The 18802-nt window shown below is 35.2% G+C and overlaps 1 protein-coding gene across 7 annotated transcripts in view; it reads right to left on the bottom strand.

Moving 5' to 3' along the window:
• The window catches only part of LOC149549576 (RNA helicase family protein), a 282811-nt gene that overhangs the window by 51321 nt on the left and 212688 nt on the right, over positions 1 to 18802 (bottom strand). For 4 of the 7 annotated variants that reach the window (XM_089792897.1, XM_089792899.1, XM_089792902.1 and 1 more), the window contains 2 exons: positions 16347 to 16445; positions 16033 to 16122 (listed from right to left, as the gene is read on the bottom strand). In XM_089792897.1, the coding sequence (XP_089649023.1) occupies positions 16033 to 16122; positions 16347 to 16445 (189 nt within the window). The remainder of the gene's footprint in view (positions 1 to 16032; positions 16123 to 16346; positions 16446 to 18802) is intronic. The other 3 variants (XM_089792898.1, XM_089792900.1, XM_089792903.1) reach the window with 1 other exon arrangement.

The raw sequence follows: 18802 nt of genomic DNA, 5'->3' as shown, positions 1-18802 counted from the left end.
ATATCTATTGACAACATGTCTTAGTATAATAACTTTGTCATCCCAAACTCACACTTGGGAGGACCATTTGGCAAAGAACAACTACAACTCCATAATCTCGAGGACTTCATCCAAATGCCTCAAGCGCTCTTCCCATGTTTGACTGTAAATAAGCATGTCATCGAAAAATACTAATAGGAACTTACACAATTGCTTGTTGAATATGTGCTTCATGTAGCATTGGAATGTGGTTGGCACATTCTTCAAGCCAAATGGCATAACCAAAAACTCATAATGTTCGTAGTTGCATCGGAAAACTACCTTCTTGACATCCTGTTTTCTCATGCGAATTTGAAGATATCTAGAATGAAGGTCTATTTTGGAAAAATAGATTGCGTCATGCAATTCATCTAGTAATTCATCGATCCTGGGAATGGGGTATCCGTTCTTGACTGTTTTCTTGTTCAATGCATGGTAGTCCACACACATTCATAATGCCCCATCCTTTTCTTCACTAGTACAATTGATGATGGAAAAGGGCTAGAACTAGGTCAGATCAATCCCTTGTTGAGAAGCTCTTGCATTGTCTTTGTAATCTCATCCTTTAACTTCTTAGGATGACTATATGGTGTGGTGATGATGGGCTTGGTGCCAAGGTCAAATTCAATAGTATGCTCAAAACCCCAGTGTGGAGATATGTCAGGTGGAAGGTTGGTGAAAACCATATCATGCTTATGCAATACGACCTGAAGCTCATCATCTTTGTAGTATGTTGAGACCAAGCAATGTGCTACCTAGAGAATGTCATCATGTTAGAAGAAGGCCTCCATCCGTTGTGCTGAATTCTCCTTTGGTCCATCATTTGCCATCCCTCTCAGAACTACCTCTTTACCATCAACTTTAAAGGAGAACTCCATTTGTTTGAAGCTTTGCGTGCACTTGCCAAGAGTCTTCATCTACTAGATCCCCAAAATGACCTCCATATCATCCATATCTACTATAAAGAAGTTGTCCCACACTATGTGGTTTCCCATGGTAATGCTTAGTTGTGGGACCAGATAAGTACATGATAAGAGGGTTCTTCTCACCTCCTTGACTTGGAATCCCACTTGTGCCTCCATAGGTATACCTCTTCGCTTCACAAGTGATGAGTTAATGAGATTAAGAGTAGCTCTACTATCAATCATCACTATGACCCTCTGTCCTTGTCAAGTTCCCCATTCTCAGAAAATAGTACACCGTGGGCTGCCAACAAGAGAAATGGTGCCTCCTCGCTGTACCAATGGGGCGATCCTCTTTGTACGGTTTATGTTAACCTTCTTGGAAGCTTGCTAGCCATCTCCTTCAAGTACCAGATCCTCCTGCTCCTCCTTGTCGTCTAACATGACCTCAATGTAGTATAATTTTCCTTTTCCCAAGCATCTATGCCCAAGTTCCCATGGCTTGTTGTAGGTGAAACGAAGCTTTCTCCTCCTAAGTTCTTGTTTGGTAGCTTCATACAATGATGGCTTCTTTGGGTGGGGTTTGTTGTCTTTTTCCTTCAAAACCAATGGTGGTTTGTATGTGGATAATTTTAAGAAGATGAAGTTGACGATGTTGTCATGCTTTGGGCTTTCTTGATTGCCTCAGAGAGAGTGTTGAGGTTAAACCCATTTACCCATCCCTTTAGTGGTTTTGTTGGTCCATCTATTCATTAACACGAGCTACCATGTCTCCAAAATATCCGTAACTAGCACAAAGAGTTTCTAGAACTCAGTGATGTAATTCTCAATCGACTCGATTTGCCTCAACTGTGGCAATTCTTCAAAATTGAGTTTTGAATCTTTACCATCAAAACGATCTATAAGCCTTTTTGTAAACTCAACATAAGTGTTTACTTGGTCATGTCCAAGAGTAACCATCCTGTAATGTGACCATTCGTGTGCCACTCAAGATAACCTTTGTAAGATATTGCTCCTTCCATATTTGCATTCCTCTAATCTTCCCATAACTATTCTTGTGTTTCTTCAAAAGTTGGTTCTGTCCTTTGTGCAGTGTCTCAGTCCTTGGAGGGAAAGTCAACATTGAGGGTCGAGAACTTACAGGATGAGGGTTTTGCCCTTCTTGTAACTGAATCGTCACTATGTCCATTGTGTTCTTCGGACATTTTTCCTTTGGCTAATTTTTGTAATGTTTCCTCCATGAGTCACTGAGTGTCATTGATCTAAGCTTAATTCTATGTGAGCTCTCTTAGCAAAGACATGACTTGAGTAGTTGGATCTTGGGAACCCCCCATTCTACGAAGTGATTATGCCTCTTTTCCTGGTATAAACTTGCATTCATTTCCCAAAAGCTTGCAGGGTTACTGACTCTGATACAACTATAATATTCCCGACCAAATATATTAGTGATCCATCCCTTCAATGGTGAACGCAAGTCAATGTGTAGTATTGAGCGGCATATGGTAGGGTGTCATGGTTGTAAGGCTAAGAGGAGATGAAATTTGTGCGGAGGACCTAGGTGTATGTATAGAGAGCAACGTTGGAGGGAGGATTGTTGAGTGTACGTTTTGAGAGGTCGTACAATAAGGATAGAGATGTACAACTAGGAGGGTATGTACGATGAGCAAGGGTAGTGTACCATGGTTGGAAGTGGACGACGAACAACGAACGGTTTGAAATTGCAGGTTGGGAGCAACATGTTTTCGAGGGGCTGTATGGTGGTGTGTAGTGACTTACATAGGCATACTATGGTGGTATGAAGAAGTTGTTATACGGTGAAGGAGATGAGCCATGACGTATGGTCTGCAAGGAGTGCCTCTAACAAGGTCATAAAGTTACCAGCCTCCTAGGATGGCATATAGACTATGGATTGTATGGTCTCTAATACTTACCCTCAACATGATTTTTATTGGTTCTCTGAATTAAAGTAGTGACATCGAGCATTGTAGAAGAAGAATTATAATTGCCACAAATAATACACAGATCAAATATTAAAGAGATCTTCAAATTTCAGACAATGATAAAGTTTCAGAGTTGCCAAATCCGAAACGAGATAAGTAGAGTAGAATAGGGTAAGGGTTGAATCCCACCAAAACTGTGAGGCCAAATAGGGAAGATCATTCACTTCAAAAATGGCGAAAGAAGCAGAACCAAAACTTGGAATTTGCAAAACAATTAACAATTCAAGTCGCATGCCAACAACAAACTAGATGGACATATATACCTCATAGAAGGAGAACTCCCGAGGGAGAAAAAATGATATGTTGACACACGAAATGGAAAACACCTATGGAAAAATAAAAATGGGCGCCGAGATATACTACATCGATCCAGTCCTACAAACATTTAATATGTTATTTTTATTTTATGACAGGGATATTACAAACAAAGTCCAATATGAGCCAAATGAAGACCAAATCTGAACATACAAAATTCTAGAGAAGACATGAACCTCCATCAACCAAGTCTCTACCTCAAAAGACCCTCTATCCACATTAATTAACCTACAACGAACATAATAATAGGCTAATCCCTCAAAAATTGATGCACATAAAAATGGGGACATTACAGTCCACCTTAAAATTGCTCTGTCCCTGAGTAATCATGACTACAAAGAAACTCCACCACACTAGAGGTTCAAATTAAAACTGTGAAATCTCCCATATTGCGATGACACTATTGAAGTACCATAACAATCACAATTGCACATAAATGAACAATAATCCATGCCTCCAATCTCTGCGTACCGAAACTATGCATTTGAAATAAAACATGTACATGAGGATGAAAAGTAAAACTGTTTGTAATCCACACCATGCATACACTACAATACTCCCTAGCGAACTTAGACTGGAATCCTGTAATGTCCCCACTACCTGATATGATATGGATTAGCTCTTTGACAGGTAGACCTACAACATATATATATATATATATATAGTGAATACCATCAATTCTTTGAGTTGGAATGGGTCGTAGATACATATGTATCAATTAATAGTGTTCATAATTTATTGATAACATTATTGACTAACTAATCTTGACTACTAATAACATTAGTTGCTTATTTATTTAAGTTTCAATTATATTATGACTTAGTATTAAATTTTTTTAGTAGAATGGGATATTAAAGTCTTACCCTTCCAAAATTGCTTGTCCTCAAGCAATTACATGTTTATTCGATAGTAACCTTTGGTGATAAGTTTTCTTTCATTTCCAAGGGGGATTATGTTTGGTACACATTATAATGTGGCTATTGGATTTTCCCTTAAGTTCTCTCTCTCTCTCTCTCTCTATTATTCTAGATTAATTTGAACCCTACATTGGATGTGCTAGCATGCAAGAAGCATAGATTTAATATGTATACACATAAGACATGGAATATACATGAAAAGCATACTTATGAAGCAACATGTTGAAGGCATGTAAAGCAAAGTAGTAAGTGTACCTATGACGCTTTTCTATTATTCTAGATTAATTTGAACCCCACATTGGATGTGCTAGCATGCAAGAAGCATAGATTTAATACGTATACACATAAGACATGGAATATACATGAAAAGCATACTTATGGAGCAACATGTTGAAGGCATGTAAAGCAAAGTAGTAAGTGTACCTATGAATACATGTAAGGCATGGGTCACATGTCTGAACAACCCATATGACATTATCATACATATGAATGTATTTAAAACATGTACACAATACACACCATACATTTAAATTCACTCAAGTCAAGAAGCGCATATGTGAACAACCAAGGTACATAAAGTATACACATGAATTTATCAAAGACAAATACATACACATGGATTCACTCGAGACATGAAGGATATACACAAATACAATGAAGCATACACATAGCACATTAAGCATGAATTCACTTAATACACATAAGTTCTTAAGTCATGAAGCATACATATGAATACACGTAGCACACAAAGTGTGAGGTATATGCATAATCACACATATGGATCATACACAGAGATGAATGAATACACATAAAGCATGAATTTTGAACACACCAAAGTCATGGAATAAGAATACACTTCAAGCATGAATCATACATGAGTTCATATGAGTGCATATAAAACATGAATTACTTATATTAGTCAATACAATAAAGCATACACATAGCACATTAAACATGAATTCACTTAATACACATAAGTTCTTAAGTCATGAAGCATACATATGAATACACCTAGCACGCAAAGCATGAGGTATATGTATAATCACACATATGGATCATACACAGAGATGAATGAATACACATAAATCATGAATTTTGAACACACCAAAGTCATGGAATGAAAATACACCTCAAGCATGAATCATACATGAGTTCATATGAGTGCATATAAAACATGAATTACTTATATTAGTCAATAAGTCATAAATTTTCTCATTTAAGCATAAGTCAACGAATACATAAAACAAATAAAGCATGAAGCACTATTTAAACACACCAGATATGAAGTTGTACATAAATGCTCATGAAGTAAGAAATAAATATACATTGAACATGTAAGCATAAATACAAGTCAAACATGTAAGGCATGAAACAAGCATTAAGCATAAATTGCAATTGTTCTCATGAAGTTCAGCATTTGCAAAGAAAACACAAGTATGCATATGAAGAGTATCTATTTACCATATTTAAGGAACATACACATAGAAGTGTAGTATTGCCCTACTTAATCAAATCTTAACATATTTAGGAAACGGGTTCAATGCTTAACCTTATTTGGATTGCAATTACTATAGATTTGCCCCACAGGATGATTGCTTTTATCCCACCTATAATGACCCTTGTTAAGGTTGGACATGAGCATTGCACAATCGCGTCATCTAATGTTATAGGCTTCTCAAAAATCTATGTTTATGAGTAGGAAGTAATTATCCTTCCAACATACCCCATGTTACTACTATTTGATTTGTGGATCGAAGAGTATAGGTATTATCCAAGTTGTCTAGATACCAGCTAAGGACTCCCTCAAAGTTTATGGGTCCAAGTCTATTTCACGAAGATATATGGATGACTGACCCCTACCGTCTATCGGGTAAACCCCTTAGCTTGGATTTATACAAGCCCCTACTTGGTAACATTATATGCTTCTTACCTTAAATCAAATAATAATTATATTGTAGCTCACCATAATAATTATCCGTGATAATAATATGACAATTACTTCTATTCCCATTATTAATCCTATTGTCATTACATATATTTAAATTCAATTCTATTCTTATTTTTAATAATTAGAGCATATATTTCTTAACAATATTAGGAATTATTATTATCAACTCAATGTATATTATAATATTTATTATTTAAATGGTACCAATTATATTTCATTAACTAAGAATTGCTATTATAATTATCTTCTAGACATATACCATTATGATCATATATCCTCTCTTACCTTTCTAAGGCTTGTAGGTGATGTCACTATGCTTTTGACTTTATCTCCAGTCTTTATCTTTTGAGCGATATTGGTTAATAATATCTTTATTTATTATTAATGGATCGAGGTACTAATGTGTTGCCTGCCCTTTGTATGCCTTATTTCCTTATCTCTTTCCTATGGGCCTTTCTACGTGGGTGGTGTCTATAATGTTTTTGTCACAAAATAAAAATTTAATCAAACCTTTGTTAATGGGCCGATTGATATAGTATATCTCAGACCCATTTTTATTTAATTGTTTTCGTAGGTATGGCCATCGACTATCTTTGTAATATGTAGGGAAGTAGTAGGTATGGGATTTGGATTATTTCTTTGTACGACGAATTCTTGTTGGAGTTTAGTATTGTTCACCACTTCGGAAGTGAAAGATCTTCCCTATTTGGCTATTTCAGTGGGATTCAACCTTCACCCTATTCCATCTGTGAACTTCTTGGCTCGGATCTGACGAATCAGAGCATTAATATTGTTTGCTATTATCATTGTCTTCGGGAGTTACATTCTGTTTGTGGTGATCTAGTTACTTCGATTATATTAATAATATCTCAGAGTCGAATCTGTGTGTTTACTGCATGCAACTACGCCCTTGCTTCCAGTCCATACGACCCTCTCTATTCTTTCCTACACATCAAACCGTACATCACTATCTTCCTATATCGTACGGATCTTCTGACCGTACACCATCCAAATTAGCTTGCTACTGTATGGACTCTAACTGTACATCATCCAACTTGACCCTACACCTAACTGACCGTACGACCCTCTATTCTAACTGCACTGCCTCCCAATTAGACCGTACAAACTTTGCAATTTTTCCATCCTTTGCCATTATCAGTTATTGATGAGAGAAATACTAATACAAAGAAGACGTAGAATGATCTTGTTCCCCTACGTCTTCTCTATATCAGTATTTCTCCTGTCAATAACTGATAATAGAAAATGATGGGAAAATTGCAAAGGTTGTACAATTAGAATAAAGGGCTGTATGGTCAGTTGGGTGTAGGCAAGTTGGATGATATACCGTCAAAGGCCGTACAATAGCAAGCAAATTTGGATGGTGTACGGTCAGAAGATCCGAACGATATAGGAAGATAGTGATGTACGGTTTGATGTGTAGGAAAGAATGGAGAGGGTCGTACGGACTGGGAGCAAGGGTGTAGTTGCATACAGTAAACACAGATTCGACTCTGAGATATTATTAATACAATCGAAGTAACTAGATCACCACAAACAAAATGTAACTCTTGAAGACAGTGAGAATAGAAAACAATATTAATGCTCTGATTTGCCAAATTTGAGCCAAGAAGTACACAGACAGAATAGGGTGAGGGTTGAATCCCACCGAAATCGAAATAGCCAAATAGGGAAGATCTTTCACTTCCGAAATGGCGAATAATACTGAACTCTAATAGGAATTCGTAGTACAAAGAAATAATCCAAATCCCATACCTACTACTACCTACATGCCGTATTTAAATACCCTTCAGAGAAACTTTCCAACGGTTTACAAAGATAGTCGACGGTCATACCTACGAAAACAATTAAATAAAATGCGTCTGAGATATATTAAATCAATCGGCCCATTAACAAAGGTTTATTAAATATTTATTTTATGACAAGAACATTACAGTGTCCCCTCAATTACTTGCCATAGTGGCAGTATATGTTGCCACAACATCTTTCTTTCAATATTTTATGGGATTAACCCCCAAGCTGTTTGCCCTTTTGAATTTGGCTGATCTTATAGCTTTTTCAATGCCATAATATCTTTTGCCCACTCTATATATATAAACCAAGAATGGGAGTCCCATCGCCTCATCTAACTGCATTTCTTAACATGTACTATTAAGTTAATAATATTATTGTAAGAAGCCGATAACTATTGTCTTAATTGGCATTGATGATTTGTCATATTTCTTTTGTACTTCTTACTTAACACATGGAATAGCTGATATAATAGTTATTTTTTATATTCTCACATCTACTGACTCTTTCACGTGAATACCATCAATTCTTTATATTGGAATTGATCCTAGATATATATGTATCAATTAATAACAGTAGTATTAATAATGTTCATAATTTATTGTTAACACGATTATTAATATTATTGACTAACTAGTCTTGAGTACTAATAACATTAATGATTAACCGTTTATTTATTTAAATCTCATTTCTAATATGACTTGGCATTAAATTTTATTAGTAGACGGGGATATTACAGAAATAGTTAGGATTATTTCTACTTGAGATCTACTATATGTGGCTTGAATTGTCTTGTCAAATATTAATAATTCTGTTCTTCAATAGACAAAGGCTGGTGTTTAATCAATTCTATCCACAATTGTCTAAATCTTTTTCCTCTTTGCTGCTTTATTCTATTGTTTCAAACTCGACACCCACCTTTGCTCACTCAAATGTCTCTAAGTACACTAAATAATATTTGTAGTGTGAATTTGAAAGTCCTAAAATGAATGAATTGTCTCTTTTTGTTTGTTCTCTTTAGACGCTGACTTTTATTTGTCCTGTTCTCCTTCATGTCAGTTCCAAGTGTTATTTTTCGATGACTTGGACTTTGATGTCTTTAGTAAACTCTACTTCTTGTTTTTCACCTATCTATTTTCAATAGTTCATATCCTAGATAATTTAAGGTTGTCCATATTTAATTCTTATTTGTACATTCTTGTTTGGCTTGGACAAATGACTGCTCTCTTCATTTGAATGTTCTAGTTTTTCGTTTTCTATTTTCTCCAAATTCCCCCATGGATGTCTCCACTTTTCTCCTTGAAATTGACTTGTTATGACGATCTTTATTCTCTTTCATATCATATCATGTATTCCGTTTTTCCAAACATCATTGAGAGTTATATATAAGGCCCAAGAGTTGCATCTTTTATGGCCAGCTAGCATAATAATTATTTATATTTTATAATTATTAATAATACATTCTCTCCTTGTTTTAAAGATAAATCAGATAATTATATATTATAATTTGTTACTATATTTTTATTTAATCTTATATTTTAATTCATTGTATAACTAAGTTTTGTTCTAGAAAGGGGGTATTACAAATCTCGATGCACGTGAAGGACTCCATAAAACACTGAAGAGTGTCCAATCAAATATACCTGGGTCTCAAATCCTGAGTCAAAGCCTCCCAAGAATAATAACCCCAAACTTCACACTAATCTTATCCAATGCCAACATTTTGCAAATGTGAAGCAACATATAGGGATCCATCCAACATATAGGGCCAACCCTGTCACTACCTAGATCCCTATATAAACGAAACTCACTTCAATCCATCGTAAGGAGGTAAGGATATTTGAAAGCTTCTGCTACAACAAATCTCCCCAAACAATCTACCAATCTCACATGGGTGTGAAATCCAATTGTATAATGAATATTAGAACTCCCAAGGGTACCTGTGTCGCAACCATGATATTCATCCTCTGCTAAATCGCCATGGACATACTGACTTTGCATGTAGTCTTCAACTAGCTTGCAACTACTAAATCCATCAAGTGAAGATGACATATACCCATCCCATAAAGGATGGTATAATCATGAAGCCAATCCACATCGATGAATCAACAAGTCCTCTACATGTGGATCAAAAGAAAAATGATGAACAATCCTCACTACGTAGTTACGGTAAAAGGCTCCAATCTCTATCAAAGGTTCATTACTAACAACTAAAGAATTAGAAGATGGCTCCAATCTTTGACCTTAGACAATTGATTGGGCAAGGAATCTAGTAACCCTCTTTGCAAACACAACCACGATGGGATAAGTTACATTAGTTAAACACTTTCACCCTAAGCCATTATATACAAGAGAAAGAGGGGCTTCCAAACATAACTTTCAATGCCATTCAAATTAGATTGGCCAAAACCCAAACAGAATCAAGGGATGCCAATACTAAACTCAAATCACATTAAAGAAGTATGCAAGCAAGGCCTCCTTCATGCAATGTTCATTAACTTTAAGATTCAAAATGTGATAAAGTTTAAATTAATTGTCTAACTTATCTAGGGCAATCAGATCTAGACACATGTACAATCCTAATGAAATGAGAAATCAGATTTGAGATATCAAAGGAAAGGGGGTAAGGTGAATTACCTTGAAAAATGATAGAGGAAGACACCTTTATTGCCCAAAAAACTGCTGATCGGAAACAAAAATTGTAAATCTGATTGCGGATTTGGAATCAGAACGAAAAACCTTGAAAACCTTGAAAAATCTCAGGCCTCTAGGTACAGGTCGATTTGGGTGATGCCTACCTGTAGGTTTACCAAATGACAAACATGTTCCCAGAGAATGGGAATGAAGTTGACCCAGATTTTTTTGAAAGGTTTTGACTGATGGTTTTCATTTTTGAAGTCACAATTCTGATAACCTGCAATCTCTAAAAGAATTTGTGCGTATCGGTGGCTATATGGGAGTTTGTCTTAGTCAACCCCCTGTTTTGGTGATATCCACCTCCACGAATAGTTGCTAGAAAGATTGGTTTCTGTATGTAGTGTTCATGACTCCTAGAGTGTAGACCTAGAATGTAAGAGCTACAAAAATGTAAAAAATCTACTCTACGAGTAAAACCCTAACATGTAAGTTTGCATGTAAATGTAAATGTGTGCAAGATATGAAGAGACAAAGATCAAATCTAAACATAGCATAGAAAGCATACCAAGCCCCCAAGACTAAAGTACTCTATCAATCTTCATGATCCCCTTGCATCTCCATGACGTTCATGAATTTCCTTCAATGCTTGGATTAACAATGTGAAAGAAATCCTTCATTGGTAATGAATGAATGAGATCAAGCCCTTTGCTTCTGCCTCACAATGCTTTATGTAAAATTGGGATGTCCACACATGCTTATACCTTTCTTCCATTCATGACAAATGAGGCCAATGATGTCTTTTTATAGCGAATTACCCTTGAGGGAGCCGACTACAATGAGCGGGAAACCCTCTAAAACTTGAATTAGAACTGGGGCCCGAGACTCAAAACCCTAGGAGTACAAGTCGACCTGGTAGACCTATATTGGTATAGGTCAACCTGGTCGACCTATATTGACATAGGTCAATCAAGTCGACCTATATCTTGAGATGCCAGATTCTCAAGGAAATACCCTGGAATCCTAGGAGTGCTGAAGGTTTCGATCCAATGCGCACTAGGGACTGAGAAATTGAGTCCAAAATATGGAAATAGGACCTAGAAAGAGGAGGATACATAGAAATCAAATCCTACCTTGATCAATAGAAGAGGGAAACCAATATCTTTTGATTTCTCTCCAAGTCTCTTTTATAATATTTCCCTATGAATCTTGATTAGCAAAGCTCTTTAATGTTTTGATATTTGCATTTATAATAATGAGTTGACTTTACAATATATCAACAAAACGAATTTAAAATCAATGAGTATTAATTACTCATTACCCTAAACATGGCCCCTACATTATTATAAAGTAAACTTATATCTTTATAATATAACTTAAATAAATAAACATCATTAATGCCCATTAAAATATTAATCTCATTAAATACTCATTATTTTGATGAGTTGTTTGAACTAGGGAGCCAGCCACTACATTCTTTGTCCATGTGACTTACTAAAAGTAGAAAGGCCCATCTCTACCAACCTCAGACTTATTGTAAATAGCAAGTATATGAAACTGAGCCTAAACTAAGTTCAATATGAGCCAAATGAAGGCCAAATCGGAATATATGAAATTCTGGAGAAGACAAGGACCCCCATTAACGAAGCGTCTAGCTTAGAAGAACCTCTATCCACAATAATTAGCTTACGGGGGACACAGCAATAGGCTAATCTCTTAAACTCTAATCCTTATGAAAATAGGAACATTACAAATAACACTATTAATTTTGCACTATCCTACTTGAGCATGCATCTACATATGTTGAGGATATGAATAAAGAAGTGGAAACAATGGATCCCATTGAAGAATGTGTAGAGAAAAACATTACTGATTGAGGAAGAACTTACCTAATCAAGGAGAAATCAAAGAGTCTATTTATGTTTTGACATCATACCATAATGATTTTTTACCAGGCATAAAGTTGTCCATGAGATCAAGGAAGCCACAAGTTCACTTCAGCCATGTCAGGGTTTAGGCAAAGAGGAATGACATATTGTTCAAATGTTTGTAAGTGGATTTGTCAAACCAGCAATAACTGATCAGCTATGTACAGGTAATTCAGAGTTTTCAGTATGCAATGAACCAACACTTTTTGATGATTATCCACTCATGAAAGGAGCTTGGTGATTAAGATTTATGAAGATATCACACAGACACATAAAGAAAAGACTGATTTCCTGATTTGAAACAACAGTCCCTTACCTATGCAAAAACATGAGCTGGCAACCCTTACACATGAAGATGATGATATTGTTAAGTTTTCCAATGTTGCCACTCGATTTGAAGGTGTCAAACATGAAGTATATATTGTGAATACAAGCCACATAAGTTCTAATTTTGTACATCATACCATGGCAGGTCAATGAACGATGCAACCAGATAGACAATGAAAGGAAACAAAGGGAATCTTATATTAAATCATTATTTCTTCCAAGAGAAGAATGCATACAAGTTGTGTGTACAAAGGAAAATCTTCTTAAGGCAAGAAAAGAAGAACATGTTGATGTGTGTGAACAATAGAAGAGATAAGATTGTCAAAATTCAGTTTGCCAATTAAGTTTGGATCATGAGGTTCACAAGATTCCTCTTTTAAAGAATCCTTTGCAGGTTCAAAACTATGATGATATTGGACACTCACTTGGTGGAACAACCACTAGTGTTATACCAGAAGGAAATATTGTTGAGTTCATTTTGTTTGAACATGCCATGCTTGACAGAAGAACGCTTGCTAAGATCATAAGAGATTTTTGTCTTAGAGAGCTGATTAAGAGACTAAGAGATTGCCTAATATGAAGCAGATCTTTCAATTTGATAAAGTTTGGTTAGAGTTGGTTAGTTATGAAACACAGATCGGCTTTACCAACTAGGAATTTATGTTACTCGCAGAAGGAAACACCTCATAGAGCAACACTCATGGAGGAACAATCTTTCCTCAAAAAGATACAAAAAAGAGCAATGAAGATAACTTGGAAAGTTGTGATCATTATTCTGGATTTTTGAGCTGAGATAAAATTCTTTTGACATCATGTGGGCACAAATCCAAGAAGGATAGTGGCGACAAGATGTGTATCATGGTAAACATTTATGCATGGATAGATAAGTATGAGGTAAATGTTGAAACATCAATTTGCCAGCGATCTGATTTTATACCAGCAGTTGAAGAACATTAATCAATTTGTGATGTTGATACCTTGATGGACTATGATGATGACATAGCTTCAAGAAATCAACTGCTACAAGATAGGGCTGCCAAGTTTATGCAAGTGTACTCTCGCAAAGAAAATTTCAAAGGCATTAAATAAAACAGGTACAATCAGTTCTAAATCTCTGATTGAGGACAGCAGCACTATATTTCTTTATACTCATGAGTTAGCTTCCCATTCTCATTAAAAAGTAAGCACTATTGACTCTCCAATTAATAGTGTACAAGATGCAAAGGTTAGACACAATTGTGATAATGCATCCTATGAGAGGACTGAATTTGTAAACTTTGGGACAATAAAATAAAATCAGTCCTAAAGAATGAAAGAGAGTTGGCTGGTGAAGGCAATGAATGGTTCATCAGGCCAAGCTTCGTCTTCATGAAAATTTCAGCTACAGTTCTCTGGGTTAGAGTTCTTACAATGGTGATAGATGATTGTTTCACACTATCTATCACAAGGACTTCAGTTTGGCCATTCAGGACGACATCTGGTTGGACGATTTGGAAAGATAGGACTGTTCTTTCTTTCTTGGAGGTTGGTGCAGTGGTGAGATTCCATCATCCTGTCATTGATGGTGCTTGCTGCATCATTTTGAGAGGCATTTCCAGCAGCATATGGTGGATTGACATGATTGATTGTGTACTTGTAATGATTAGTTTTCATGTCCACGGGAGCTCTTTTAGATTTATATGGACACATGGCATTGGTGGCATGATAAACATTTATTCCTCCACTTTTTGTTGGTGAGAGAGCATGATGATATAGGATCCTAGCATTGGCATGTTTGGTGTACTACTTTATTGAGATCATGATGGGTTTCTTCACAACTTTGGGTACAATCATGGTTATATAAAAGTGGAGCAGCAGAAGCTTGAAGGAGATACACATGGGAAGCCATAACAAGGTCTTAGGTTATTTTTGGGCTGCAGGTATTGATTGGAAAATTTGAGCTTAACACAAATTTGATAAATATGATTGCTTGAGGACAAGCAATCTTGGGGTGGGAGGACTGTAATGTCCCCTTTTGTCCAAGTGATCACCTAGAAGAAATTATTAGTTTTAGGCTAATTGAATTTATTTAGAGGAATAAACAAATTAATCAAACATGAAATTTATTTTATGAAACATGAATAAACTATTTAGCAGATAGACATATTTTATTTTATAAAGTGGCTTAATAATAATGTCAAGTTATAATGTAAAGTCACTTTTGAGGGGAACAAAATAAATTAAAAGAGAAATAAAATAAAGCATTACTTTCAAAAAGAAAAGCATTATAATAAGGATTCATTCCTGACTTGTTAATTACAAAGAAACTTTTCTTTGAGACCTTGAGAGCTTCAGCTTGCAAGTTCAATAAGCACTAGGATGAAAACAGTAGAGGTTTTGGCTTTTTGGACAAAAACCCAGATTAATCCACTTTGTGAATTCATCTCAAGATTCACAGTTGCATATCATTGGTCAGTTTTCATGGAGATTAGTTGATCTATCTTGCAAAATTTCAGAGGGTTTGTTATGATGCGTATGGAGGCATTTCGGGTATGTGTTAAATATGATGGCATTGTGCATTTTTTGGTTTGTAACAGCAGCAGGTGATTGTAAACAACAATACATTTCTATATCACAAGAATACCCATTGGCTAATTTTGATTGTGTTTCATCAAATTAATTTGCTTGAAAATCTATATTGTTTATCTTGCATGTTCATTCTGCAAATTTGATGTCGCAATATTACATTATCATGAAGCAAAACATGAGCAAAATTAAAAATCTAAATCAGATTTGAAGCATTATCAGAGTGAGATATTTCACTAGGGTTTGTTGGATCAAATATGTTGGAATATATCAATGGGCAACTACAAGTTTGTACAAGGAAGTTGTGATTATCAATGCAATAAATAGAAAATATTAACAGTTGAGCAAGGAAGTTCACTTGGATCAATAGATAGTTGATATCTAATAATCAGCTTGTTAGGTCTAAGACCCTGAAGCGTGTTTCAATATGCCATTCATATTTAATATGTTTCACATATATACAAAATCATGCAATCATTCATATCATTACTTTTCACATATAATACATCTCTTCGATCTGTTTATTTTCTTCTAGCTCATGCACTTTCTCTAGATTATATTAAGAGGGGTAATAACTTAATACAGACTATACACATACCCCAACTTAAAAATTTCCTAGGATGAAACAACAAATCTAAGAAAGACAGAAAATCTGCAATAAAATTTTACCTCTATGTCTGTTCCACACGATATTATTCTTAACCCTAACCTCTGCATCAATTTCTTGAGCTGATTTCTGATCTCAACCACCTTTTTCTGCTAAAATTAAGAAATAGAATTAATGTCATATGATAAAGATATAGGCAGAGGCAATCCACCTTCTCTCCTAAATATTGAAGACAATGATGTAAAATATAGACCCTGAAGAACTATAGGAGTAAAGGAAAGTAAGTATATTAGGTAAACTGTAAATAGCCACTACATTTTTGTAGATATAGAACATGAAAATGGATGTTACTTTTCTATGAACTTAAAGTACTTACCATTGCCTGATAATTTATTAAATTTCTGTGGCACCACTGAGAAGACTTATTTGAACGAATAAATCCTTCAAACACATTTAGATATGTTATATGATCTCCCTGGAGAAAAAAGTCAGAAAGATTAATCTGTAGTTTGTAGCACAGTATTGAAGGTTCATTGTAGAAGACCAAGTTTCAAAAAATATATTATTAGTAATAGTATAATACCATAATATTTGCAATATCATTTCATTCCAAGCTTCAGAATTTGCATTTTACTTCCCATATTGTTAGACTCATCAGGCAACACTGAAGTTTATTTATAAATTCAAAAAAAATATTAATGTTTGACATATGAAGCATTTTTTGCATCATTTTTAATTTTGCACAATAGAAAAGAATCATTAACAAAATACAAAATAGAAATGCCAAAAGCTATTCCTCCATGACTGAGGTCTTATTGTCAAATTACTGAATAAATTTAGCATATAAGGAATTTGTACAAATTGAGCTTCCAACAGATGGTGAACTGGAATTAATCACTTAGATATTGATTGCTTGATTAAGATAAATATCTTCTTAGTTTGCAGCAGCTAGAATTCTTCTATTTACTTTGCACACATGGACAACAGAAATATGTTCTAGCATTGGTCATGAATAAATGTACCATTATTAGTTTGCAGACCTAAATAGCAATTTTCTTACTCTATAGGTTCCTTCTTACAAATATAAATATTGTGTTATGCTGGTACAGCCGACAAGAGACATACAACAATTATAAAAGCAGTCAGTTGTATCTTCAAACTTGTAGGAGGAAGTCTCATTTCAATATTATGAGAGGATATCAAGTCAAACTGCAGAAAAGCGATAAAATTGCCAGCATGCGTGTGCATTAATTGGGACCACAGAACTAATAACCTGAGAATCCACTGGCATGCAGGAAAAGGAAATTGACTCAAAGTATAAAAAGAACGAAAGAATGACAGAATATTGATGTACATGGATGAACAAAAGTAGGTAAATGGGATTCGAGAGTATAGATGCTTACAATTGAAAGTGATAGGAAGAGAACTGAGAAAGAACCCACAAAGAAGAAGAAAAAAAGTTAAGGTTAAACAAAACAAGAAGGAACCACCTACACGAGTGTTCAAGAAACTTGTACACAGCCACAAAGTGGGAATAGGAACTCCAAAGAGCCAAAAAATGGAGATAACCAGTGCCTTCACAAGATCTAACCAATTGAGATTGAAATATAGACCCTACCCTATGAGTAACCATCAATATGGCTACCCATAGAGAATAGTTATCAATGTAATGACGTGAGTATCAATTACTCTACAAGATAAGTAATCCACAAAAGTAAAAGTATCTAAATAATATTACTTGTTGCACAGTGGAAGCTCCAATTATACCAATAACAAAAATGTGGATGACAATTGTGATTCCAGGAAGGTTTATTTTACATGCATCAAAAGCTTTGTCAATCTAGATCCATGAATTTGGATTACAGGTCCTCAAACAAATGTGCAAGCATCCTACTGTTATTTGATACTAAGATTGCTTAGAAGTGTTTAATTGTTTTGTGGGCTGCATTGTCTTATGATTATCACCAGTGTTTCCTGGACATTTCTGCCATTATGGGTATGTGGGGCAATCTGGGGAGGGAGGCAGAACATTCCCAACCTATCCCATTTTATGCAGATTTTGTGGACATCCCAAGGATGCCTCTTGATCATCAAAGACCCCAGCAGGGTGTCCTCGATGTCCCTGTGACATCTATTAGTTTTCAGAGGGTTGTACACAAATAAAGATATCTTATTTAATATCCTTGTTTTGTTCAATACATTACACATATATAATGAGTTTTTTTAACAACTCAATAACAGCTAATTATTTTGACACCAAAATAGCTTTGTGAATTGTTGCTATAACTCACTCTTTTTTCAATATAACAAATATACCAAGCCCCCCCTTAATGAAAAACCTAATAGGTTTTGTCATTATATTGTTTTCTACACCACAAGTGTCACTTCTTTGATGAGCTTGGACATACAAATAATTCCCTTCTATGAATTCATCCTGAAACCCATCAATAATTTGCCTCTATAGACCCATCTTTAAATCTATAGAAAGTTTACAAAGAAAACTCTTCTTATGGATCCATACTGAAATCCACAAGTTGCATCATGTATCAAAGAGCATTATAATCTAAGTGGCCAATTTGGATTCGGGGATGGATTCGGGTTTGAGTCCGGGTTCGTGAGTTTGGCCAATTTTTTTTCCCCATTTGGGTTCATGAGTGTGTATATATATATATATATATATATATATATGATGCAATCAAAGAGCATAATAATCTAAGTTGCCGATATGGGTTCGGGTTTGAGTCTAGGTTCGTGAGTTTGGGCAATATTTTTTTTACCCATTTGAGTTTGTGAGTGTATATATATATGTAAAAAAAAATGTGCATAATTGTA

This window comes from Cupressus sempervirens, chromosome 7 (assembly GCF_028749045.1).
Source record: "Cupressus sempervirens isolate cs-2001-9-10 chromosome 7, ASM2874904v1, whole genome shotgun sequence".
NCBI classification, from domain to species: domain Eukaryota; kingdom Viridiplantae; phylum Streptophyta; class Pinopsida; order Cupressales; family Cupressaceae; genus Cupressus; species Cupressus sempervirens.
This window is presented reverse-complemented; position numbering and strand designations above follow the sequence as displayed.